Here is a 25,259-nt window from a genome sequence, read left to right on the forward strand (position 1 = left end):
TCAGGTGAGCTTGAAATATAATCTGTGCCAAGAGGCTGTTTACAACTTATCAGAAGAATCATAGCAACTAGCAGCTGGAAATCATGTCAGCCAAAAATTTAAAAAGGACTGAGAGTGACAGAAAGGATAAAAGGTAAAAGATGCGTGTGTTAAGCCTATGAATTCAGAGAAGGCGAGGCATTGATAGATTGTTTCATAGCTACACTGGTGGCTCCGTCCATTCTGGTTTTCTTTTTTCAAACTTGCTTTGCATCTCAGGTGGACATTCATATAATGACACAACCCCCATCGGGGGAATGGGTTTACTTTGACACGGAGATCACCAACAGCAGTGGCAGGATTTCCTACGTTATCCCAGAGAACAGGCGGTTGGGGATCGGCGTGTATCCTGTCAAGATGGTGGTCAGGTATGCTTCGTTACAGGCTTGGCCATTTGGGCATCACTACCCCTTTATATTTGTTTCACGATCAGCATTAGAATCCCCCTCTCGCATATGCCTTCACCCCCTTGTTCTGCTCCTGACAAGCAGATAAAGTCTGAATAAGGCGGAAAGATCAGGATTAACTCCAAGGTTAGTCGGTGGACCTCACGGCTGACTGGGAAGATGAAACTGGTTGCCGTTTCAGGCTTGTAAGGGAAGCAGCGCCTTTCCGTAGTGCATAGTGAAAGGAATTCAAGAGTGTGCTCTTCCAAAGTTCTCTGTAATAGAAGCAAAATAGCATCACACAGGGGCAGATTAAAATGTTCGGCTAGGACTCAGGAGATCTCCCAAGTTCAGATCCCGATTTTGCTCTTCATTTCTGTGTGTCATCCTGACAAGAGTTGTTATGAAGCTAAAGCGGGGAGGAGAGTCATGTGTCATGGCTGCTTTGAGCTTATCCGATCGATCAAGTGATCAATAGACAGACAGACAGACAGACAGACAGACAGACAGACAGATAGATAGATAGATAGTGGGGAGATCGATAGGTGGCATCTGCTGCTCTACGTTTTTCTGCCATTTGCTTTTTTCCTTTCCCTCTCAGGGGCGACCACACGTACGCTGACAGCTACATCACCGTCCTGCCCCGAGGCACAGAGTTTGTGGTCTTCAGCATCGACGGCTCCTTTGCAGCCAGCGTTTCGATCATGGGCAGCGACCCCAAAGTCAGAGCTGGAGCGGTGGACGTCGTCCGGTACGAGGGCTTTCGGAATCGTCTCTCTTTCAAAACTGAGGCCTTAAATGTCTCGATGGATGCACTGGGCATATATTTAGAAGCAACTATTCCTCAAGTCTTAACAAGTGATGTTTGCTGTTGGTTGTGTTTTGTGATTCTGTTACTCTTTCTTTCGTTTTAAAATGCCCACCTTTTCCCTCTTCTTTTTCCTTCCCAGTCACTGGCAAGACCTCGGCTACCTCATTATCTACGTCACAGGCCGGCCCGACATGCAGAAGCAACGGGTGGTGGCTTGGTTAGCACAGCACAATTTCCCCCATGGGATTGTCTCCTTCTGCGACGGGCTGGTTCACGACCCGCTTCGGCACAAGGCCAATTTCCTAAGGTCCCTTCTCGCAGAGGTAAGTTCTGGATGAAAGCAGGAAGGGCCAGATGTGATCGTCCTTTTACGAGTCCTGTGCCCAGTGCCCAGGTCTGGATTTGTATCCCAGTTGGTGTTTATTTCCCCCCACCCTGTAGCTTGACATGAAAATCCACGCAGCCTACGGATCCACCAAGGACGTCTCTGTCTACACCTCCATCAACTTGCTACCCACGCAGATCTTCATAGTTGGGCGGCCAACCAAGAAGTTGCAGAACCATTGTCAGGTAATGATGGCAAACCTGGCAGTGCAGATCCCTTTGCAAGCGTAGAGATGAGGAGATGGTGGGACTCAACAGGCCTCAGATGGGATCCAGAGAAGCTTCTTGCATCCCTATGGCAGGACTTTCCTGTGGCCAACATTTACATATTTACTGCCCAAGTTTTCACCATAGCCTTGGATGGAATTAATTTTGCATTAGAGAGTCACCCAACGCTGAGCGAAGCGGGCGGGGGGTGGGCTGGGTGATCCGTCGATCTATTTTGCAAAGTGTTCAAAAGATGCACATCGGCTGTTGTGCAGCAGCAGCAGCATCTGTAGGATCAGCAAAAAAGTAGGGATGTCAGCTTGGGTGATTCTTGGACAGATACAGATGGCTGCTCTGGGTGGTGACTCATCACAGCATGCAAGTACGAAGCCAGTTGTACATATTGTTCTCCCGAGTGGCGAATGGAAATTTATCACTGCCCTGATGCGTCCTTGCAGTTCGGCACAAGTATGGGAGGGAGGTGAAATGTCCTTTGTGCTTGCAGGGAGATCTCAACAGGGTGGGCTTGCCTAGAGGTTACGGGGCCGCACCTGCGGTCCTGCTTCAGCACAGACCTCCCTTGTGTACCCCCGGGTCAGTCCCTGGCTGTGATGATGAACTTCCACAGAGTAAAATATCCCTGGTCTCCCTCCTCCTCCCAGCAATGGGAAACATTTGACTGCGGACTGCGAGATCCGCAGCCTGTAGGATTCGGACCCCCAAGCATTTCCCACGATCCATCCTCACTGCCATCTGAAAGGTCACGTTGAAAACTGCGTGCAGCTAGCGAGAAAGAACGGTGTGTGGAAGAGGGGACTGTTTATATATAAAGCCTTTTCGTTTTTTGTTTGTTTGTTTCTAAAAACTTGCAGTTCATTACGGAGGGGTACGCGGCCCACCTGGCCCAGCTGGAGTACACCCACCGTTCCCGGCCAGCCAAAAACACCACCCGGATGGCTCTTCGGAAGGGGAGCTTTGGCCTCCCGGGCCAGACTGAATTCCTGCGGAAGAGGAACCACCTGCTGCGCACCATCTCCTCTCAGCCCACGGCGGCGGCCAGCGGGAGCCTGGGACACCGGCCCGAGCGAACGCTCAGCCAGTCGGAGAGCGACCGGGAGAGGGAAAGGGAGAAGGAGCGGAGCCAGAGGAGCATGAGCCTTGCCACGGGGTGCTGGGGGCGAGGGACAGGCTCCAAGCTTGAGCCAGGCGCCCTGGGACCCAAGTAGGAGCCGGCTCGGGAGCGACCGACAGGCAACTGTGGACGCCCGGAGGGGGGGTCCAGATGCGGAAGAAGCAACGAGACCGAGGCCTGCCGTGTGGGACTAGGCAGTGCAAATATGGTGCTACTCCATGGCAGCGAGGCGGCAACACCTGCGAGGGGACAACCGCGCGGTTTCAGTTTTCCACACCAGACGCGCAGGTGCTCGGTTTGCAGAGCACGACCCGACGTGTGAAAAGGAACCGAGGCCGCCTTTCCAAGGGGAAGGGGCACGTCAGGAGAGGGTCCAGAGGAGGGGCAAACCCACAGGCCACCAAGGCCATCTTTCCCCCCCCCCAACCTTCTTATCCAGGTCCGAGCCGTTGTACATAGGTGCCTCCTCCGCTTCGTAGCCATCGAAAGAGGCTACTTGGGTTGGGCTGGGGCCGGGGATGCCCGGCGGTGCGGGGCCCAGATGTGGACACCTCTACAGCTGGTTCTGGTCCCTGCCTGGATGGGCAGATGCTGCCGCCGGCGAACAAAACAAACGGCTTGGTTTCCGGAGCCTGGAGAAAACATGGTTTGCAGGCAGGGAGAACTCCAGGCGGGTAGCGGCTGCTAAGGACTCATCCTTTCTCAACGATGGAACGAAGACCCACGGACGGACTTTGCCGGCGGTTCCTTCGTGGCCGTTGCTGGGATGAGCACGGGATTTCATTCTTGGGTTTGGTGGTGGTCTTCTTTTTTTTTTAATGACTCCTGTTTTCTTTTTTTTCCCAACCCCCCCCCCCCCCTTGAAGCATAGGAAATATTAGAAAGAAAACAAAGCAAGACTTTGGGTAGCTGGTTAGTTTGGAAGAAGAAACCTCAAGTAACAGGAACTGGCAAGGAGAGAAGCAGGGGCTGAAGACATGGACCATTCTCCAAATATTATTAAGCTACGGGAGGCCTTCTGGAAAACAGCTGCAGCATCTTTTCAAGCACCTGGGAAGCGCATAATAGAAACATCCTCTCAGCCTAAAAAAAAGGAAAGGAGAAGAAAAAAAAAAGCAAGGTCCAAATTCTCACCCCAACCCCTTCTGCCCATTTCTCTTCTGCCTCTCGCCTTCCCTCGAGATGAGATATTCGTTCCTTCTTTCCAACTTCTTGGTACAGCTTTCGACAGAGGATGTGAACTTGCTTTCTTTTTAACTGTAGTTATGCAACTGTAAGACCTCATTGTTTTTATTTGTTTTGCACTGATTTAACTTTTAGAAGGCGTAACATTTTATGAAGCTATACTCTCCCTATTTATATTGCATGACAGTTAAATGTTACGAGGTGCGAGGGTTACGTCCGCTCAAACACACAGAGAGAGACATATATGGATGCAGACCAACAAACAAAACTACATAAGGTGATAGTCCCAAGTAAGGAATGCACATTTTAAAGAAATTTTTCTTAAGCACCTCTAGCTTCTCTCTGTACCGAAAACTCCGTATGTGAGGGATCTGGTGCAGAGGAAGAAAGGTCTGTGAGCAGCACTGCATTTAGTATCTGCCTTCTCCTTGCCTTTTGATTTTAAAAGATGCTCTGGCTTTATGGTGCCCTCTATTAGGCGTCTTAGAATACGAGAAGCGACCAGAAGAGGGAAAGTGGCCACAAGGAAGGATCTGTGAAACCTCCTTGGTCCTATCCGGTGTCCACCCCAAGTCAAGATTTATAATTTCCACCGATTTCTAAAATTTCCTTTCAAAAAAATAGATGAATGAAAAACCCCTTTTCCAAACCAACATTGCCCTTTCTGGTGGGTTTTTTTAAAAAATATATTTCCACAGGCGCCTTTCTGGGTCCAAAGCTCTCTTTCCTACTTAACGACCCTTGATGGGAAACGGCTTTTCCATCTTTTCCAGCCCGATCGTGTTTTTTTGTTCTCTTCCTTTCCAATGTTTTCAATACCAAGACTTCCAGCACTGTGAACGCAGGCTCCTTTCGAGTCACACACAATGAGGCCTTGACAGCTCGTTGGGAGACGTGGGTGGACAAAGATGAATACCCCCTCGTTTGCTACTTGGGTTTGGACACCAGAGGCGAAGGGGCATGCTCCTTTTAGAAGAGTGCTTCTCTAAAAAGGGTGAATAGCTTTCATTCCGGAAAACAGCACCTCTTCTGAAATGAAGCTTGTAATCCCCGACGCAGGTCAATGGTCTAGCTAGTTGTATTGCATGATCATTATGCCGCTCGTCTCAGATACAGTCAAAAAGAAGATACTGGCAGTTTTTTAAAAAAACTACTTAAAAATTGCTTTCCTTCCTGTTAATTCAGCCTAGCCCTTTGGAAGTGTACGTCAAAAAAGCTCAGGGGTGGGAAGAATTAAGGGGGGGTTACACTATTTAGCTCTTTGTCCGCTCTCTGTAGCTCATCTAATCATGCGGGTCGGACTCCGTTTTGTCCTAATTCATCCTCGCAAAGGAGACTAGATGGCCATGGATTCTGGGTTCAGATTTCGCACATTCAACCCTTCCTGCAAACAGAGGCTCATAAACCAAGATGCGCCATGTATATTTTTCAAACGTCAGATGAGAAGTTGAGTGTCTTCTTTCTTGTACATGTGTGGATAGTGTAAATCGAAGAACAATGTTAATGCTTGGGGAGTGGAAGGGAGGAAATGCATCTACTCTCAGGATTTTATTTCATGTCAAGAAATTATGTCTGGAGGGGAAGTACCCTTCAGCATTCATCCACATTTGAAAAGGTGTCTCCCCCCTACTACTACTTCTTTTTTTTTTATTTCAGGTGTTACGTACAAAAATAATGATTTTAGAGGACCCAAGTTTAAAGTAGCTGTCAGTACTGAGTGCAGTCTGCTAATCGTCTCCCATGAATCCGTATTTGAAACAAACAATCCACAAGAATGACAATCATTTCCTATGTGTCCCTGACTCACGGTCTGGATTGCCATCCTGACCTCCAGCCATTATCTTGCGCTTGTTTTCCACAAGGTCGTTTCATATTCCACGAGGATAAAGACATTCTAGCTCAGCACCTTTCTTTGCTGTTGCAATAATACGACTAGAGGATGTGACACAGAGTGAGAGAAGATCCAGGAGATCTGTTAAGGTTAGTTTCGTGCATTTTAAAAGGCCCTCCAAGATCTTGTCATTCTGGTGCACGAGTCTTGTGTACCATCTTCCTCTGCTCTGTTATCCTGGTCTTTAAAGGCTATTCAGTCCTATTCTTTAGCATTTAAACAACCATAGCAATAGGCCAGTTGGGAAGCAGAGTGCCTTTAAAAAAATTCTGGAATGAATTTGGAGAGAAGCCTTTTAATGACAAACCAACTGGGATTTGAGGAAAGGGAGAGGTCAAAAGTTTGGAAATGCATCTCTTCCAGATATCTAGAAACGCTTGCACTAGTCAACCCGAGCACCCCTATATATTTAAGAGAAGGTTGTATATATTCTTACATTTCAGTTATTGCACAGCAGCCAGTGAATCTTGGAATTCACTCAAATTAAAGAGTTAGCATTCTAGTCCTCATTACTGGGATAGATATGCTTGAAAACTGTAGAGAGCGTCTGACACATTTAGAATACCCAAGGGAGCTTAGCAAGACGGCCAAACCTGGGGAAATTACTTTCTCAGGCTGCTAGAGTCACTGACGTAGCATTGCCAACCGCTGTCCAGGAATTGAGTTTCTGGGTGTTACCATCCATAATTATTATTTGTTACATTCATGCTGTACCTTTCCAGTTGGGGGGAAAAATAACACTCAAGACTGCTTATTCATAAAACAATAAAAACAAATACAACCAAATTTAGCTTTAAAATCATGCAAACTAACCCCACTGTAAAAACAACATTAAAATCAATTAAAGCATTAAAACCAACAAAGGTGCAGTTAAAAATGACATAACTTTTTGAGCTATGTCCATTTAGACAGGGTGAAATCTGTACCCACATGTTCTTCTCTTAATGGGCAGTAGGTTATGTATCAGGCACACAGAGGCGATTTCAATCATTTATTTAGATTACACAAATTGACCCACTTTTGCACTGAATTTAGAGTTTTAGTAGGTTTGGGGTTTCCCTTTTTTTTTCAGTCCAGACTCTTCCTCCCTAACCCCTTTATTTAGGATGTCATATATTAATAAAACTTTCTGTGTTCAAGTGAAAGCCTCAGATGCAGGCTTCTAGCCCACCTTGTTGCCAGGGGGTGGGGTTGGAGAAACCTTAAGCCCATCACGTTAAAAGCACCACAAAGCCTAGGTGGGTGGAGTGAGAAATTTAATTAACTGTTCTCCAGATTTGTCACACGAGTCTGCGTTTTGCAAAATCCCAGGATGTTTACAGTTTAAAAAAAAAAACCCCACAGATTAAGGTGATCAATCCTGACACAGGTTTATTCTCTTTCTCTGGTATTTGTACAACTTGATTTTATGAATGTTTACTCCTAATTAAGTGTTGCTGTGCACAGTGGGGTCAGTTCCCTTGTTTTTTTGGAGGGGATTGCAATCCTAGTGTTGAATACAAATCCTGGTGACCGTGCAGTCCTATGCCTCTCCACTCCGAGGGAAGCCCCACTGACTTCAGTGGGAAATAAATAAATAACTCCAGGTTACTGTGTGTATCGGCTGACAGTCTGGACCGACTGAGTTCACAGATCTTATGGAAGTTACTTTTTTGGGATTATAACTCTCAGAATCCGGTAGCCAGGATGGTTGGTCACCACGGTAGTCAAAAACAACAACAACACCCAAATTGGCTTTTGCAAACTATGATTGTGCTCCAAGACCATTCCTTGAGGGTACCTACCGGAGCCACCTTACTGACACTAAAGAGCTCTAAATCTGGTCTGTACCTAGAGATTGCCCCAGAACTGCTGTGTCTATCGCCCTGATTTCCACAAGGGTGGAGATGTACTGAATAAATATGGGAGTTTGGTGGAAAAAAAGAGACTCACCCTGTTGTATGACGTCCCTTCTTTCCAAAAAAAAAAAAAAAAAGGCTGCTTCCTGTTACCTGCTCACCGCTGGGCCAGTCGGTTAGCATTGCTTGACAAGAACATCTTTTTAAGAGTGATCAATGTTTACAGTAGCCTAAAGCTAGGTCAAGGAAAGTCATCTGCTGAAGAGGAAGTGAACGAGACCCATTGCTCCTCCCGGCCGTCTTCTCCCGCACTTACTTAGCTGGAAGCCCTCCCTCTTATTCAGGTATCTTTCCATTGCTGCAGTTTACCTGTTAGTCCCAAAAGCCTTACGCCTTTGTCTCCCTCTTCTCATCTCCGAGGCGTCTTTTTCTCTGACTGTTACAATGTCCATTCTGTAAAGGAAGGCAAGGCTGGGCTGGGGTGCGGTGGGGTGGGGGTTGAAGGATGCAGCTGGCGCCTGGGGTAGCGGGAAGGGCACTGGCCGACCAAGAGACTGTTTAATGCGGAAAAGGCACCGCCGAAACGCCCACTCTCCTCCCACCCACTCACCCACCAGGGGCCGTCGGTCATCTTTCCGTTATACCGTGTTTTGTGCGCATGATTGTGTCCAGCTCTTTGGTCTTGTACGTGGCAACCATCGTCCTCTTGCTGTTAACTGCCGCCTCATCCCGCAGCCTGGGTGTGCCAGTGCTTTGTATGTGGTTGTCAGTTGTACGTTCAACACCGATTAAAAGAAATGGGAAGGCTGTCTTGTGGGGTCTGCTTCTTTGCAAGCCTTTCGGTCGGAGGAGCCGGTGGCGTCCAGCGACAAAGCGCTTCAGGGAAAGAGGCCGCATCTTGGCGCCGTGTGGTCAGGTCTGCCTTGTCTGCGATTTTTCACCTCCCTTGGTGAGAAAATTGGGGAAGCTGTAAGCCGAGGCTCCCACAGCCATAGACTTCCCTTCCCGAAAAATCAGAATTCTAGACTTAGAAGGGGATGCCCACCCCTGCTCCATCATTGCCCAAGAGCATAGCTAGAGCATTCTTGACAGATGGTCATCCAACTTCTGCTTAAAATCCTCTATGGAGGCACCTGTCCAATCAAACACAGAGAAGTTTGAAATCCCCTTCATAATTTGAATGCATTGTTTGGGGGGAGGAGAGAGGGTGTTCTGACATCCGGGCAACCACAGAGAAGAGTGGTGGCTCCATCTTCCATGTGTTAGCCACTCGGACATGTTGAGAATACAGTGGACCCTTGACTTACAGACGGCTTGACTTACAGACTTTTTGAGTTACAGACTTCTCTGGCCGCAAAATTTAGATTTGACTTGCAGACTGAGATTTGATTTACAGACCAGAAAAAAACCAAAATGGAACAAAACGGCCTGTTATGGGATTAATCGGTTTTCAATGCACTGTAGGTCAATGGAGACTTGACCTATAGACTTTTTGACCTGCAGCCACCGTTCCAATACGGATTAATTCTGTAAGTCAAGGGTCCACTGTAGTGCCTGGACTGTCTTTTCCCTGCCTTCCCTGAACCTTTCTTGACCTAAGAAAAAAAGAAACAAAATATCCCCCTCTAGTGGTCGAAGGCGGAATAGCAGCTTCCCATTAGTTTCTATGGACGGAAAAGAGCAGATACGGATCAAATGGTTTTCAATGCATTCCTATGGGAAATGCAGATTTGACCTGAGAACTTTTTGACTTGAGAACCGCCTTCCAATACGGATTAAGTTCTCAAGTCAAGACCCCACTGTAGCTGCTATGTTTCATCTGTCTTGTCTTCTGCTGCAGACTCCATGTCCCCAATCACAGGGCTTGGTTTCCACACGTGCTGCCATCTTACCAGCCTTCCAGCGTGTTGGTAACTGGACACCGTACGCCAGGTGAGAAAGTAGAAGAACGTTTACTTGCAGCGATTCAGAAGCAGCTGGCCTTTGTACTGAGTGCTTCTCTTAAGCCCAAGGGTTAACATCAAGATGCTTTTCTACTGAACATCCCTCATCCTTGGCTATCATGGCTGGTGCTGATGAGTGGAGGAGAGAGGGCAACAGTCCCTCCCCAGACTAAGCCAGCCAAGGCCTGGGTGGCTTGTGCAAAAGCCATCCTGTCGTTCACCAAATGGGATTAATCAGGGGTACTTTATCAGCAGGGGTAGCAACAAGCCAGGAAGGAGAAATTGCTTCCAATCTCTCTTTAGCTGCAAAGTTCACCAGCTGGTTTGGGGCATGTCAGACCCTCTCAGTGAGGCCACATGGCCCAAGAGATACAGGTGTGTTTATACTCTCAAAGTAGAGCAGGAATGAAAGCACGCGGTGGGATTTTGTAGCAAATTCAGCAACACGCCGATGGTAGTCAGTTTCGGCATAACATCCCGTTCCTCAGCAGTTCTCATTAGTATACTGTACTGAAGAAATGACCTCCCGAAACCAGGAATGTGATTGAAACAACCTTCTTTGTTAATTGACAAGACTTTATATTCCTGGTATCCGGTGTCCCATGCAAGCACTTCATGATGTACGGCAAATTCACACTTTTAAAGACCACATTCCTGCCAAATGTAAGCACTTCAAAGTTCTGCTGGTTTTGAAGGGAGATAGTTAAGCATGTCTTTAACCTTCCCATTGTAATCCATATAATTTCACTGAACTCTACTGGACGGGGCCCTCCCAACACTTTATAACCCCTTTAGCAACACTTTCTGTCCTGCTTCTCCTAGATTTCCTTGGGGACAATTCCAGTATGAAATGCCGTTCAACAGGGAGAGCTAGCCAACAGGATGTAACACACACACAGTGTTTCCACAAGCATGCCTGGCAGATGTTTTGACTGCAATGAGGGTTTTGTAAGAGCTCGTGAGCAGCAACATCCACTTCTTACAGAACGCTCTTGTGATAAAGAGATGAGCCAAGGTAAGAGGTCTGCCTGATTGGATAGGAATTGGAGAAAACAGACTCTCTTCTTGACGGGACCACGTTTGTCAGCTGACTAAAGCGACTGGCATGAGCAGCCCCCAAGAGCTTTCCCTTAGGGACAAATGCTGGCAATAAGGGAAGAGCACCCTTAGAACAACTACAAATGCACCCCCGAAAGCTACAAATGCACCCCTGACACTAAAGAGAGGGAGTTTTAAGACACATCTATATATTCTGGAGTCACTGAGGCAGAAATCCAGCTTTATTTCACTGTTGATGGCAGAGTGTACACCTGTGAACCCAGAGGCCAGACCACATAACCTGTGGCCCTCTGGATGTTCTTGGACCACTGCTCCCATCGGCCCTCCTCGCTATGAGCCATGCTGGGTTGGGATAATAACAGAAGGGATGCCCAACCGTATCTGGAGGACACTATCCTCCTTGCTCCTCCTGCTGGCAGAGGCCAGATCTGAAAGACAGTCCAGTGCCCACCCAACCCCGATTGTCTCCTCTCGACAGGTGGGAGGGCATGGGGGGGGGCTTTCCAGGTACAGCAGCCTTGCCATTCCCACTGGCCATGTTCAGCAGAGCCCCTAGAGATGGACGCTGGGCAGGACCGTCCAGCAAATGTGGAGAGCCTGAAGCAGAGAGGGGTGTGTGGCAGACCGGAGAGCTAAAGAAAACGCGAGCTGCATGCATGTGGGGGTGCCTCGACCGCAGGCAAACATTCCTGAAGCTTTCAGCGGGTTATGCAGAGAGGGGGCGTCAGGGCACGGCTGGGCCTGAAGGTGGGCACAAAGAAAGAACGAAGCCCACCAGCCACTGTCTCATCCTTGCGAGCAGAACCCAGGAGCTAGGGTTGGGCACAGAGGGACGGCCACAGGGGCCACCCGAGTGGACCCACAAGGGCAACGAGGAATACTCAAAAGAGAGGGATCCCCAGTCGCTCCCTACCTCCATTCAGACCTCTGAGCCCAGTGAATGTGGGAGCCGGCAGGGGCCGCCTCTCGACCAGCTCTTCCCAGGGAATGGAGACCCACAGAATTCACATTCACAATTCCCTGCCTGGCTTGGCTGAGCCCAGGTACTGCTGCCCTCGGTCCATCTGCCGAGGAGGAGGAGGAGGAGGCGGCGCCCTCTTTGGCCAGCTGCTTTCAGGTGGGGGTGCCCGTTCCCTCTCCACATCCTACAAAGTCCGGCTCCATTCACTTCCCTTTGATTCAAGAGCAACTGGCTTCATCCAGGAAGGGAGTTGGGGAGCAAAGGAAACATGCTGAAGGCAGTGGGTGGAGCGCCCCTGGAAGGCTCCAGCAGAAGGCCACTGGCCGCCCCCCCCATAGGAAAACTGGAGGGCTTGCAGCCCAGCCGGTGAGGGACTCAGGCGGCCCCTTCAGTTTAGAGGCTCTTTGTGCCCCCCTCGCCAGCCCTCTTTCTTTCTCTCGAAAACACGCCGCGGGTGCACAGTCCTTAGGGGCCAGGGAGGCACAGGCCTGCTTCTGAAAAAGAGCATCGGTCTTTGTCCATCGGGGACCCGCCGGCTACTGCAACATCCCTGTCCTCATCTGGAAGGAAAGGCCGTCTCCCCGCATGGCTTGCTATGGACAAAAAAAGGCAACACAAGTCATCTTCGGGTCTTCGGAACTGCAAAGGAAGTACATTGTAGGAGATCCTGAATACCAAGGTGCCCCCGGGGTGACCGTCCAGACAGGGAGAGAAGAGGGTTGGCCTACAGCTCCTCTAAGACCTGACCGGCACAGCCAGCTCCCTGGGAAGGGATAATGCGCCTGACCACCCAGAAGCCCCAATAGGGCCGACCCCGACTAACGGGATCTAGAAGGAGGACACCTCTTTCTTTGAATAAAATAAACAAGCTGCTGTCCCTCGTGAACAAAAAAACAAAAGTATTTGAGAATGGAGACTGAATAGATTAGGAGTCTCCATCCTTTACAGTTCAGGGAGAGAAAATCTGGGATTGGCAGAGGATCTGTTTTGTTTTGTTTTAGGGACATAGAAACCTGCCCAACCGAATCAGATGAAAGCAGTCAGTGAGGGGCAGGTGGGCAACGGAGCCTGTTGGCTTTATTGAACATCATGCGCCATCCACCAGGGATAGCCACCCCGCCGAATACAAACCAGCATGTAAGTGACTGGGGGGGAGGGAGACCAGCGGTTCCAAACAGTCTGATTCAGACTTCTAACTATAGTTGTTAACAGCCTGTGAACAGAAGACCCCTACTGGTTTATTTAAAAGGCTACTAGTGACTTATCCACGGTTGCTTTACCAAAGTGGGATGGCTAAGAACCCCGGGCCTGTATAGTAAAATGCAGCCACAGCTGCACAGAAATGAGGCAAAAGCCAGAATATTATCTTCATCCATAGTTATTGTGTGATAGCTGTGAGACAGGACTGCACCCCATTCCTGCCCCAAGACTCGGTGTCTTGTATTACTCGCAGAAGCGTGGGAACGCACACGTCCCTCCGTGTGCATGGATAAGGGAGACAGAAATCTCCCTTGTGATTCCTCTTGAGATTTAGGGATCCCCGCTGATGGTCGCAGAGGAGAAAGTATCTCCCATTCCTCAGCAATGGCCAGCCAGCCATCTCTTGCCACTTTGAGTCCCAGGAAAACCGCAGGGTTCGAAGTGGGCATCGGGGGATGATCGACCAGGTCCCTCTTCCCAGCAGCGTCAGAAAAATGCTCCCTGCCCCACTTCCCGACAACGAACCCATCTGATCGGAAATGTTTTAATAACACAGAAGTCCGTGGGGTGTCCACTGGCTTCCCTGAAGGCAGGCAGAGGTCGGGCATTCTGGCTAAGAAAAAAGGGCAGCCAGCGACAAACTCTGAATACAGAAGTCCATAAGCCACTTGGTCACATCCTAATCTGCTTCAGTTCTTTGACGATAAGTAGCCCCCGTACCTTGTTGATTTCTTTATGGCGCTCCTTCGTAACAATCTCCTCCAGGACCTCGCCATCACCTTTGATGAGTCTGTAAGAGAAACGCCATCAGGGGTGTCAGCTCACTTAATACAGAGCTGCTGTCTACATGCCTTGGATCAGGGACATTTTTCAGAACAGCCCATAGTTCAGATGATACAAATCTAAAAACTGGTTTCCAAAGGAGAAAAGAGGGATTGAGGAAAAAGAACAGGGTTCATACGTTAATAAATTAAACTCGGAAAGGCACAGCAGTGAGCCTGCTAGCCTGCCCCAACGATCGCACCTCGTCCTTCCTGTTTCTGGATCCACAACTCTCCTTATCACACTCTGTCGTGCGTCCCATTCTTCTTTCGTCATCGGCTTCATGGCCTGGATGCGGGACTTCTGCTCATCTGTCAGGGCTGAAAAGGAGGCTTCCGTCAGAAAAAGGGTGGCCCAACCTGCAGCATCTCACCTTCCAGCCCCTCACTATGTAACACATCTCTCTCTCTCTGAAGTCAGCTACACAATTCACCCACTCTTGTCAAGCCATGCTGCTCAAAATAGCCACAAGGAGGGAGGCCAAAAAGGTGATAACAAGGTCCTAGCCTTTTCAGTGGTAGCCCCCAATCTCTGGAATAAGGTGCCATCTGAGATATGCCAGGCTGTTTCTCTCTTTCTGTTCAGGAAACTGGTGAAAACCGACTTATTCAAAGCTGCCTTCAACGATTAATTTCCCCCGATGCTGTTAATTTTAACATCCATCTTAATTATCAGCTGAACGGCCTGAATATCGGAGGCAGGCAGTTGGTTTTGTGCCACCCTTAGCAGATGAGATCCGAAGTGACCTCTAGAGGGCAGGGAGCAAAGCCAGAGGAAAGCCAGACCAAGTAGGAAGACGTCCCCAAGAACCACGAGCAAGAGAGGATGGATTATCCTCAATGGGTAGAACTTGAGAAGGCTGCCTTTTGGACTACAAGCCCCAGAATTCCCTGGGCTGCCTTCTTGCCCAGTGTCCATACTGGCTGATGGATTCTGGGACCTGTAGTCTCAGAAGAAACCTTTCCAGATTCTGCTGATCGGGCCTTTTCAAGGAGAAAGGCAGGGTAGAGATACTTTAAATGAACAAACAAGGCTTCGCCACCAGGATGTTCCTGTTGGCAGGATGTCGCCCACGAGGGCTTTTGAAAAGTAGGTGTTATGAACTGGTGTCCCTGCTGAAAATGCAAACTATACCTGGCCCAGCGTCTGCCACTGTCTCTTTCTGCCACTGGTCCAGAGATGGTCCCGGCACCTCTTCTCCCTTGGTCTTCCCCTCTTTCTCCCTCTCCTTCGACGACTTCTTTGCTTTCTTCTTCCTCTTCTTCCTCTTTTTGCTCCTCCGCTTCTTCTCCTTGGACAGCTTCTTCTTGCTCGGCTTCCTCTTTCTCGGCTTGGATTCGCCCTCGCTCGATTCTCCCGGAGAAGAATCGGAAGAGGACGTCGATCCAGACGAGGAGGAGGAGGAGGAGGACTCCGAAGAAGAAGAGGTGGAGGCGGCACTCGTTTTTCTTTTCTTCTTATCCCTTCTCTTCTTTTTCACTGGAACCCAGCAGCAACCAGTAATAAGCAGGGGTTATCTGTCATGTCACAATACAACTCCAGAAGCACAAGCCAAAAAGAAGTAAAACAGAAGGCGTTCTCTTTTTGAGTCATTAACAGAACCTGATCTATCTGCACTTGTGTGACATTATTCAACGATCCGGGCTTTCCCTCCGGCCAAGTCCCAAACTAGACTGAGCTCTCTAAGCCTAAAATACAAAACAAACCAACAAACACACCACCCACTCTCTCTAGGGCTCACATTCCGTATCTGTCGGGCAAAGATCCACAAGACGCACAGAGCTTCTGATCTAGCAAAAGAACAGACAACTTGGAGCCCCCCCCCCAGATGTTGTCGGGTTGTCTGGACACAACACAGACAGGGGAGATGTGAGCTGCAGCCCGGCAGGGCCTGGCCCACGGCCACTGGCCAACCTTAGCAGTCCCTTTTCACATACACTCACCATCCTTGGCCGAAGCCGAGCCCGCCTGGGCCCTCGGAGATTCAGGCCCTCTTTTGCCAGCAGGAGAAGGGCTCCTTCTGCCCTGGGAGTCTTTGCTGCTCTTCCTCCTTTTCTTTACTTTCTTCTTCTCCACGTCTCGTTGGCTCCGGAAGCCGCTCCGGCTCCGGCTCCGACTCCGAGACCTTTTCCTTCCTTGGCTGTGAGCCATTGTCTTCTCGGGCTTCTTCCAGAAGGTAGACGTTCACTTACCTGTCAGACGAAACATGACACAGTCCAAGTTCCTTTCATGCAGTTTGGTCCTAAAGACTGCTTTGCTTTTTCTACTTTGCTCTCTGACGTCACCCCGGATCCTCTTTTGGCCTTTCAAACACCCGAAATCAACTTTCCTCACACCCTCTATAGAGAGACCTCTCTCTCTCTTCTAGAAATTCTGTCTTGCAACGTTGGCAGAGCCAAGATAAGAAGGCAGAACCCTAAGCGATATTGTTCTTTCCCCCATCAGCTATCCCTCTGACTTTCAAAACTGTATATTCAGCTGCCTTAGGTCCTTTTGAGGAGAAAGGTGCAGTAAAAATATTTTTTGAAATATTCTAGATTCCTGTGCTCATCCATCCTTTCTGAGCCAGTCAGAGCAGGATGAACAAAGAGCAACTCCACCCTAACCTCACCCAGATCCTGTTGGACTACAAGGACCAGCAGCCTTCACTCGACTGGGCTGGCTAGAGCTGAGAGGAGTTGCCATCCAATTAACCTTTGGAGGACAGCTCGTTGCCCACCCTAATTGAGACAAATGGCTCCTGCAACACCATAAGGGATGGATTCCCAACCTGGGGTCCCCGGATGTTCTTGAAATTTCAATCCCAGAAATCCTGACCCACACAGCTGGTGGTGAAGGCTTCTGGGAGTTGTAGTCCAAGAACGTCAGGAGACGCAAGGCTGGGAAACCACTGCTTTAAAGCGTTTATGTCTTAACTTTTACTCTAAAGGGCTCATTTTGTCTTCACTCCATTTTATTTTCAAATGACCCTGCAAGGAGGGTTAGGATAAGAGGCAGAGAGAAATTTTGCTGCCTTAAATTCACTGTCATAGCTATGTGTGTGTGTGGGGGGGGTTCATATTTGAACACAGGTCTTTCCTGCCTCACTTTTACACACGAGACATCAAACGGCCCCGGATCATCCTTACCAAAGGGAAGAGAAAAGCCCATTTCTGCTGCTCCTGCACAAACGCCATCTTCGATGGCAGTCGAGAAATACTTCATGCCGGGCCTGGATGGGTGCATGACAGCATCGGGAAAACGATTATATAAATATGGTTACATCATGACTGGCCCAAGAAGCCGGCAGAAATGGAAGTACAGTATGTCAACGAAATACCAACCTCCCTTCTACTTTGAGAGGCAAGATCCTGCTGCCTTTCCAATTGCTGTTTTTTGTTTTGGACTCTCTCAGGCAGGCTAAAGATAGGCACCTGGAGCCCACGGCAGCAGGGCCTTTGGCCACAGACATCGCTCAAAACGTAAGAGGAAGGCTTGAAATTCTGACATGGCAAAAGCCAGGAATAGAAAAGAAGAGGAGGGAAGGAAGCCAGGAGACTGAGGGGAAAAAGGTGAGTCAAGGGAAAACCTGATAGATACGCATAAAATGAGGCAGGGGTGGCAAACCTGGGTGGCTTTAAAGCAAGACTGGATTAATACAGTGAGTGAGTTTAGGGCACCAGTGGCTCCTAATCAGAATGGAGACGGCCTGGCCCTGCTTTTCAAGACCCCTTCTTCCACTTGTGTTTTAGATTGCCAGCCCAATTTAGAGGCGAACAAGCCCCTGTAAACTGGACAGGGCTTTCTGAATAGATATGCATAGAATGTGCTTCTGTTGTTGTTGTTGTTCCACCACGTGGGCTCATCTTGTGGCCATGAGTTCCACGGACAAACAGCATGTCCTGCAAAGCAATGCTTGCTGCCAACAGCAAACCCTGTGACTTGCCCTGGCAGAACATGAATCAGTGCAACCTCTACCACACTCCTCCTGAGAGGGATTAAAAAACCCCAAGATTTTCCAGATGACAGGCGAGGGATTCAATATTACCCCATGGAACACAACACTCACAAGGGTTACGGTCCCTTTAAGAAGCGCCCCACCCCTTCGTCTGACCTTCAAAGCCTTTCAGCCAATCCCGGCATGCCATTTCAACCCTAGCCCCTCCCCCTCAGCACTTTCTAAGCCCCGCCTCCACCACCTTGCTAGATAAGGGTCTCGTCTAACGACTGCCGCGCATGCGTACTGCTGCCCGGCCCACTGCTATATTTGTGCCCCTTTGAAACCCCTTCTCTCAGACTCACCGAGTCAGGCCGAGGGGTCGCAGCCGGGGCAGAGGAAGCGAGGCAGGGCGTGGGGGGAACCGGCCGTGGTTGGGAGTCCTGCTTTGGCCCTTCCTTGTAAGTCCGCTGCCTGGGAAACGGCCTCCCCCCCTCCCAAACAGCGAGCGATCCGTTGGCTTCCCGGCGACTTCCGGTTTGCGTCTCGTGCGTCGCCTAAACACTTCCGGCGCGCCAACTGGAACCGTATATTTTAGTTCCCTATCCATTCATCGTTCCGGGCTAGACTTGGAAGGAAGGATGGATAGTACAGTATAACTTTCGAGATAACCTCGTTTTATTTTGTTTTCTAAAACTTTTATAATGCTTTTCTATTTGAAAGGGTCAAAAGAGTGTTCTCATTTGGGGAAAGTGGAGTGGCAAAAATTTTATTTCTTACAAGCCATAGTGGGGATTGGTTTAGAACAGTGGTTTTTAACCTTTTTGAAAGAAACGCCCCCTTGAGCCATTGAGGAAGTTATCACCGCCCCCCTCCCCGCGGTGGTGATATCTTTCTTATTTATTTATTTATTTGTTTGTTTGTTTGTTTGTTTATTTATCTATTTATTTATTTATTTATGACACTTAAATCCAATGACCCCTGAAAACAAAATTCAATTCTAAGAAAATGAAATGCCCCAAAAACATTTAATGATTTAGTTGCAAGCGAATTTTAAGACGCAAAAAGAAATATAAAAAGGGCATAAAAACAAACCACAATGCAGGAACTAAAAATTTCAAGACAAAAACTCTGAAACTAAATTAAGATTGGAGGAAAATATATATTCATGCACACTGTAAAAAGGCTGCAGCCATCTTAACAGGTTTGGCTTGCTCCAGGGCCCCCCTACTGCCCCCCTTCTGCTCCAGCGCCCCCACACCGCCCCTTTTCGTTCTATCGCCCCCCTGAAAAATGAAATCGCCCCCTGGGGGGCATTATTGCCCACGTTAAGAACCACTGGTTTAGAATGAAGGAAAGGCAAGCTGTGGCCTTTTAAAAAATAAGGAACAAATGAAATATTGAAAACAATGTCTTCATCATCCCCGCTCAAGTTTCTCCTCGCTGTGACCGACCAAGGAGGGTTAGATTGAGAGACACAGAGGAACAAATGACTACCTGAAATTATTTAACTGTTGTGTATTTTGTCATTCTTTATTTTTATTCTGCACTCTGGAATTCAGGGCACAGTCTTTCTATCCTTAATTACATATTTGCTTAAGTATGGCAAGCTGGTTTCAAAGGAGTCCCCATACTGTTATAATAAGTGAAGATGGTTTCTGCTACTAGTGGAAGTTGGTTGCACTTTTAGGCATAAGTGAGACATAAGTCACAAACCGGACAGCAAAACATATGCAAGCTGAACTACAAAATCCTCTACGTTCTGATATACCTTTCCCTGCCTTTTGTGAAGATGAAAAAAGCAGCACTGTCTCAAAGAAGACCTCAGTGTTGACCTTTGTTTTCAACAGACCTTTGGATAGTCCTTCTGCTCCTGTTCAGGTATACCAAAAGCAATCACTGTCCTCATTATGTTGCAAAATAACCAATATTGTCATTTTTATTATTATATTTATAGATTGCTTTCCTGCCACAAATATACCTCAGCAATTCATGATGGTAAACCAAGTCAAAACATTAAATATGTTTAAAGCAATCAATCAATTTTTTTAAAAAAATAGATAAATTAATCCAGTTTTTTAAAAGCATTCAGTTATTTAGATATCCCTTCAGCAACGGACTAGTTTATACACCACAGGCTTGCCAGAATAAAAACATCTTGGCCCACTAGCAGGAAGACAGCAGAAAGGAACAGAGATGCCAGGCTCTGAGAGCAGCCACCGAGAAGGCCTTTTGCATTTCTATTAACTATATTTAGAAATGATGGCACTGAAAAAAAAGGGTATCTGCCAAAGATCTTAAGAAACAAGCATCAACATGCCTATATTTACAGTAAGGAGAAAAAGTTAATCTTCTTTTTGGGGAAGAGCTTCAACAATATCTTAGTTTAAACTGAAGATTCTCTCACTGCTGAAAATAGGTTTTCAGTTGATGGTTACCCCAGTCACTAAGGAAGTCACCTCTGGGTAGCTTCGTCTCACTGATTTTGCTATGTGGTCATTGCACGGTCGTGTCTTCAATGTTTCAGTGGACAGATTCCATTAAAACATAGATGCAACCTTCTCCATGAGAAGCCCATGAAAAACACTCGGGGAGAACTGCCACTGGGAATGGTTTTATTGAAATCAAGGCTCAAAACAGATCCTGCGTTATCTCCCTACGTTAAGGAGCACACGTCCACTGTTTTGGGTTGTCCCTGTTGAAGGCTGCTGGTGAACCCCTCTCCAAACCCTTCGGCTTCCACCAGCTGAGGCTCCCTGTTGCACATGGGGCAAAGGCTGTTCCGTATGGCAGACGCTCGCATCCAGATGATCAGGTTCCAGCGCTCCCCGGAAGCAATAGGCAGCGCTCCGTGCATCTGCCCTCCCCGATGGAGCAACCCGTAGAGCGGCATATGTTCCACCTCGATATACTTGGGCACGGCCTTGGCATCCTGCAAAAGAGTTTGGAAAGAGCTCCGTATTAGCAGCCCTGCCCGTGACTCGCACACAGGACTGCCAGTTTTGGATAAGCACATAAGAAGAGAGGTGGAAACCTGTTTTCATGCGGCATGCCTTGTTCAGCAGAAGGACTTCGCTGCCACATGGCCAATCGGTTTTAGTAAAAGGCACTGGATAACTCCTGAGGGGTAAGTCCAATAATAAATATATAGAATTATCTATTTTAGCCTGGTATGTCATATGTAACAAAGCTGCCTTTGCAAGCAGGGCGGGAATGTGACAAATTTATCTTGTTTGTCCCCAGCACCTAATAGCCACAGGTAGACTACCACTAATCATGCAGGTTCTATGCAACAGATATGGGGAGCCTCTGACCCTCCCGATCTTTTGAGCCATAACTACTTCCTTTGACTGTACCAAAGGGAACGGGGGACTGAACTGCGAAATAAATATCCAGAGTGCCCAAAGATTCCCACTCCTGTCAGACAGCTTTCAAAGGTCAGGCAAAAGCTATTCTCGGTCACAAGAGTGGGAAACATAAGATTCTCACTTATTTTGGACTTCATCTCCCAGAAGCCTGACCCAGCATGTTCAATGGTCAAAAGCTGGAGGAGCTGTGCTTCAAATGGCTCCCGCCCTGCGCTTAGTGGATGGTTTGGTCTCTCAAAGCTTATTTAACCTAGGATCTGTCATCATATCTGTAGCACTGAATCTATGGATGACATTCTCGTGATGCAATGAGAGTCACACATTGAAAGCAAAATGACAGTAAATCTCAGGAAGGAGGAGACACCTGTCTGAATTCAGCAAAGTAAAGGTTGCCCTCTGTAAACTCCTTCCCCAAAGAGACGTTAAGAGTCACTTCTGCGTTGTCGTAGTGAGAGCTCAAATCCAGGTCTTCCTGCAAAGCATATTTCACCACGAAAGCTTTGTGGCTGTCCAAGCAGCCGCCTCCGCAGTCCGGGTACAGCCACGCCGCGAGGGGCTGCAGATATTTCTCACGCAGTGGGGTGATGAAACCTTCATCCATCCCCAATTCGTTTAAGAGAACCTGCATGGAGGGAGAAAGAATAGGTTGAAAATAATGAACAAGCTGTATCTTCTAGAAGAAGGGGCCAGTGACTTGCAGGGGTCGCATACATTCAGTGGCCATCGGTTATTTAGCCTCATATTCTCTTGATCTGGATAGTAATTAAGAAGGTGGGGAAAGAACTGAATCGAAATGTCCATAATGGTTAAACTGCAGTCCTGCAGTCAGTACTCTGCTCACAACCTGAGTTAGATCCTAACGGGCTCAGGTAGCAAGCTCAAGGCTGGATCGGCCTTCCATCCTTCCAAGGTTGGTAAATTGAGTTTACCGGTGTGTGCGTGTAGCTGAATAATAATAAATTGTAAACTGCCCAGAGAGTGCTTTGAGTGTTATGGAGCGGTACACGAGCAGCACAGTCAAAGGTCCAAAGCATTTACTAGACGTTCTGTTATGATAATACTTACAACAAGCCTCCAAAACAGGTCATTAATATTATTCCCATGCTACAGATAAGGTGGCTGAGAAAAAACAGACTGCTTAAGGGTATCTAGGTGATCATGAATTTACTGGTTGATGGTGCATGGCTTATATATTACAGTAAAATTCAGGCAACCCGTCATGTCTAATGGGAACCTCCAGGTATATCTCCGAATACTAAGTGCTTGGGAGCAAACAGGAACACTTCACAACAGACCAAGTACCTAAGCACTCAAGGGCACGCCTTGTCTAACATACTGAAGATCAGTGGGTCTCCATCTTTGACCCTCAGAGAATTCGTACTCCAATTTGCAGAACTTAACCCCATTGGTCCTGCTTCCCAAGGCTTCTGGGAGCTGATGTTCAGAACATATGGAGAACCCCTGTCAGTGTGGGGTTCCAACCATAGGCCTGTTTGCTTCGAAATGTGTCCTGTTCTATTCAACAAGACCTGCTACCAAGTTTTTTTCCACCTACAAAATGCAGCTCTCACCCCATAATTGTTCATAGAATTGGGCCTCCCCTTCGGCATCTCAGACTGTTCAAAATTTTCCAGTTCCTCAATGAAAGCTTGGCAGAATTCCTTGGCAAACACTGGCAGCCGATAGATTCTCTTATCTAATGTGGGGAAGAAAACAAAAGAGATTGTATGCTTGATCCTCTTTGCTTGATCACCTCTGGTGAATTTGGTTTTGTTGATATTCTTTAAAATGGGAAGAAAATTTTTTCAGTCTTGTTTTCTAAGAAGAGCCCCTTGCTGACCGGAAGAGTCCATGATTTGTTTGCAGATATGCTGTGGACCGTCCCAGACATCTCCCATTGAAAGGGGGGCAGCCGATCTGGGAAATATCATTTCTGCCCAGCTCTAGAGAACCTCTTTTAATAAAAACAGACCAATCTGGGGAAGGTGGACTCAATAGAAGGCCCCTTCAGTTTTCACATGTGTCGGGGCAGCCCAATGGCCTGTGTGGACTACATGTGCACATGCTGCTGAGACATGCGACTCACCTGATATAACTTCCACATGACTCAGGAGGCCTTGGAGACAAGCACCACTGGATGTGCAGTATTTGACAATTTTTAGGAATTCTGGGGCCAGAAATGATTCCTAACGTGAGAAAAGGGGTAAAATAGAACTTGAAAGTGCTATTTTCACTAATAATAGCTACTTCTGTTTTAAAGTTGGTGTTCCCTGTGCGCTCCCCACCTGAGCAGTGCTTCTGCAATGCTTCTCCTACCCACCCCTCTGAAATTCTTACTTCTGCTTTAACAGATACCCGAAGCATCTTTGCTGTTATCCATTTCACTGAGCGAATTTTGTCCCAGGAGCACAGACTTTGGAAATGTTTGTTTTCTGAGAATGTCATTAGAGCAGAGATGCCCTCTGTCATTCCCTGGGTACCTCTTGCCTCAGACTTGGGTGCCAACAAATGCTCTTTACCTGTAAAGTGTAGACCTGTGGATGTTTTGGCTTATAGTTCTGAGAAATGATTGCTTTTCTTTCTCTAGACTGGCGTTCTAACTCCTTTCTCCTCTGTACTTCTTTTTCAACCTAGAAGAATACACAGTGATGGTTATTGTGAACTCATTGGATGGTTATAGAGATAAACACTCTGGGTGACAGTCTGCTCGAAGAAGTGGGGTTTACCTAAGAAAGCTTGCATAGCGTATGATTTTATCCTCATTTATATTGTTCCTTAGCATGGATTTTAATAATATGCCAGTTTGGCTAAAAAGTAAGAAATATAAACAGAGTGAACAAGATCGGGGCAGTTATTCCTCCAGCATCAAATCTGGCCCCTGCGTGTCAAAGTGGTTTATACGGTTATACCTCTTGGATTACAGCTTTAAATTCTTCCTCGCTTCTGCAGCCGCGTTGTCTTAAGGCCTGCAAAAGGAAGACAGCATGACACTTGGTTTTATAAAAGCCAGCCCCTGCCCCTCCTCCTGTCACCGGTGTCCACCCGTTGGGACCTCCATGCACCCTCCCGACGTGCGTGCCTCCCAGGATGATACGTGTTGAAACAGACTAAAACCGGGTACGTTGGAAAACTTAAAAGGAGGGACGCGTTTCTTAGGAAATCAAGGCGACAGGCTGAAGACTGCCATCCGGGGTCCCTCCCCTCGCCCCGCAAGGAGGAATGGCTTTGGACTCCAAGGGGTCCACCGTTTGGAAATCCCGGTGCTAATCCGGATTAGCAGAAGAGGGCCAGTGGGTGTTTGGATCAGAGAGGATTTCCGTCCTCCGTAAAATGTCCACATTGCTCTCGATTTACCGGCCCATAATCTCTCCGCAGCTGCTCGGGGTCCCCGAAGTAGCGAAGATGGAGGCCGTAACGGGGCAGAAAGAGGTTCTCCGTGAAGAAGCAAGCGCAGCCGAAGAAGCCCCCCTTGCCCGGCCCCATGTGGCTGGGCTCCATGATTCCGGCCGGACACCAAAGGGGACGGACCAGGTCTCCAGGGCAACGGGTTCGTCGGGAAAACTGCCTCGGCTGGAAACACGCTCTTCTTTTTCTCTCCCCCTCAAAAAAAAATCTTGTAAGGGAGCGTCGACAAATTACAGAAGCCCGAGCGCAAAGAATGACCCCTTTAACAAGAGGAAGCAAATAACCGTGCAGGATCTGCGCCAAAAATTCAGCCCATTCCTAGTGGGGGGGGAGGGACGGAGGGAGGGAGAGAAGGCTGATGCAGTTGCAAAAGGACATGCACGGGTTTAAAAAAAAAAACCTAGCACCGATTTGCATAAATAATTGCACGTGCAATTTTTAATTTTTGGCACATTGGTCGCTCTTGACGGAATAAAAAAGCGGGCTGGTGGCGCCCAGGCCAGGGAGAGATTCCAGGTGTGGAGGGGAGTCCCTCCGGGGGTGTCAGGCAGCCTTGCCTGTCTGGGAGGGCAGTCGGGCACCGCTGGTTCCTTTCCACTGGGAGAGCAGGAGGAGGAAGAGATTTGTTATTATTATTATTTTTTTAACACGGTGCCTTTCTGAGCAAAAGCAAAACAGGCCGGCTGGGAAAGCAGCCCAGCCTCTGGGGAGG

The 25,259-nt window shown here is 48.1% G+C and overlaps 3 protein-coding genes across 14 annotated transcripts in view; 1 reads left to right on the forward strand and 2 right to left on the reverse strand.

Annotated features, from left to right (window-relative positions):
- The window catches only part of PITPNM2 (phosphatidylinositol transfer protein membrane associated 2), a 105,613-nt gene extending 102,423 nt beyond the window's left edge, over positions 1-3,190 (forward strand). For all 10 annotated transcript variants that reach the window (XM_072983239.2, XM_078381760.1, XM_072983245.2 and 7 more), the window contains 5 exons: positions 259-407; positions 1,027-1,176; positions 1,376-1,559; positions 1,678-1,806; positions 2,700-3,190. In XM_072983239.2, coding sequence (XP_072839340.2) covers positions 259-407; positions 1,027-1,176; positions 1,376-1,559; positions 1,678-1,806; positions 2,700-3,053 — 966 coding nt within the window. In that variant the 3' untranslated portion in view covers positions 3,054-3,190. The remainder of the gene's footprint in view (positions 1-258; positions 408-1,026; positions 1,177-1,375; positions 1,560-1,677; positions 1,807-2,699) is intronic.
- Positions 3,191-11,819: 8,629 nt separating this feature from the next.
- Positions 11,820-18,319, reverse strand: ARL6IP4 (ARF like GTPase 6 interacting protein 4). Of its 3 annotated transcripts, none has more exons than XM_020802717.3 (7): positions 18,140-18,282; positions 16,987-17,069; positions 15,802-16,050; positions 14,993-15,337; positions 14,061-14,178; positions 13,757-13,826; positions 11,820-12,429 (listed from the first exon to the last, which is right to left on the reverse strand). In XM_020802717.3, exons 3-7 carry the CDS (start codon positions 16,007-16,009, stop codon positions 12,373-12,375), a joined length of 798 nt encoding a protein of 265 aa, XP_020658376.3. In that variant the 5' UTR covers positions 16,010-16,050; positions 16,987-17,069; positions 18,140-18,282; the 3' UTR covers positions 11,820-12,372. The 3 variants fall into 3 exon arrangements, with proteins under 3 accessions (XP_020658376.3, XP_020658378.3, XP_020658379.3); XM_020802719.3 differs by lacking the exon at positions 18,140-18,282 and adding an exon at positions 17,182-17,200; XM_020802720.3 differs by lacking the exon at positions 16,987-17,069 and having other exon boundaries at positions 18,140-18,319.
- A 2,053-nt stretch (positions 18,320-20,372) lies between these two features.
- OGFOD2 (2-oxoglutarate and iron dependent oxygenase domain containing 2) lies at positions 20,373-24,720 on the reverse strand. The gene is made up of 7 exons (XM_020802715.3): positions 24,497-24,720; positions 24,052-24,108; positions 23,662-23,772; positions 23,229-23,328; positions 22,714-22,838; positions 21,507-21,764; positions 20,373-20,706 (listed from the first exon to the last, which is right to left on the reverse strand). Exons 1-7 carry the CDS (start codon positions 24,638-24,640, stop codon positions 20,431-20,433), a joined length of 1,071 nt encoding a protein of 356 aa, XP_020658374.3. The 5' UTR covers positions 24,641-24,720; the 3' UTR covers positions 20,373-20,430.
- Between the last annotated feature and the right edge of the window lie 539 nt (positions 24,721-25,259).

This window comes from Pogona vitticeps, chromosome 14 (genome assembly GCF_051106095.1).
Source record: "Pogona vitticeps strain Pit_001003342236 chromosome 14, PviZW2.1, whole genome shotgun sequence".
Classification (NCBI taxonomy): Eukaryota; Metazoa; Chordata; class Lepidosauria; order Squamata; family Agamidae; genus Pogona; species Pogona vitticeps.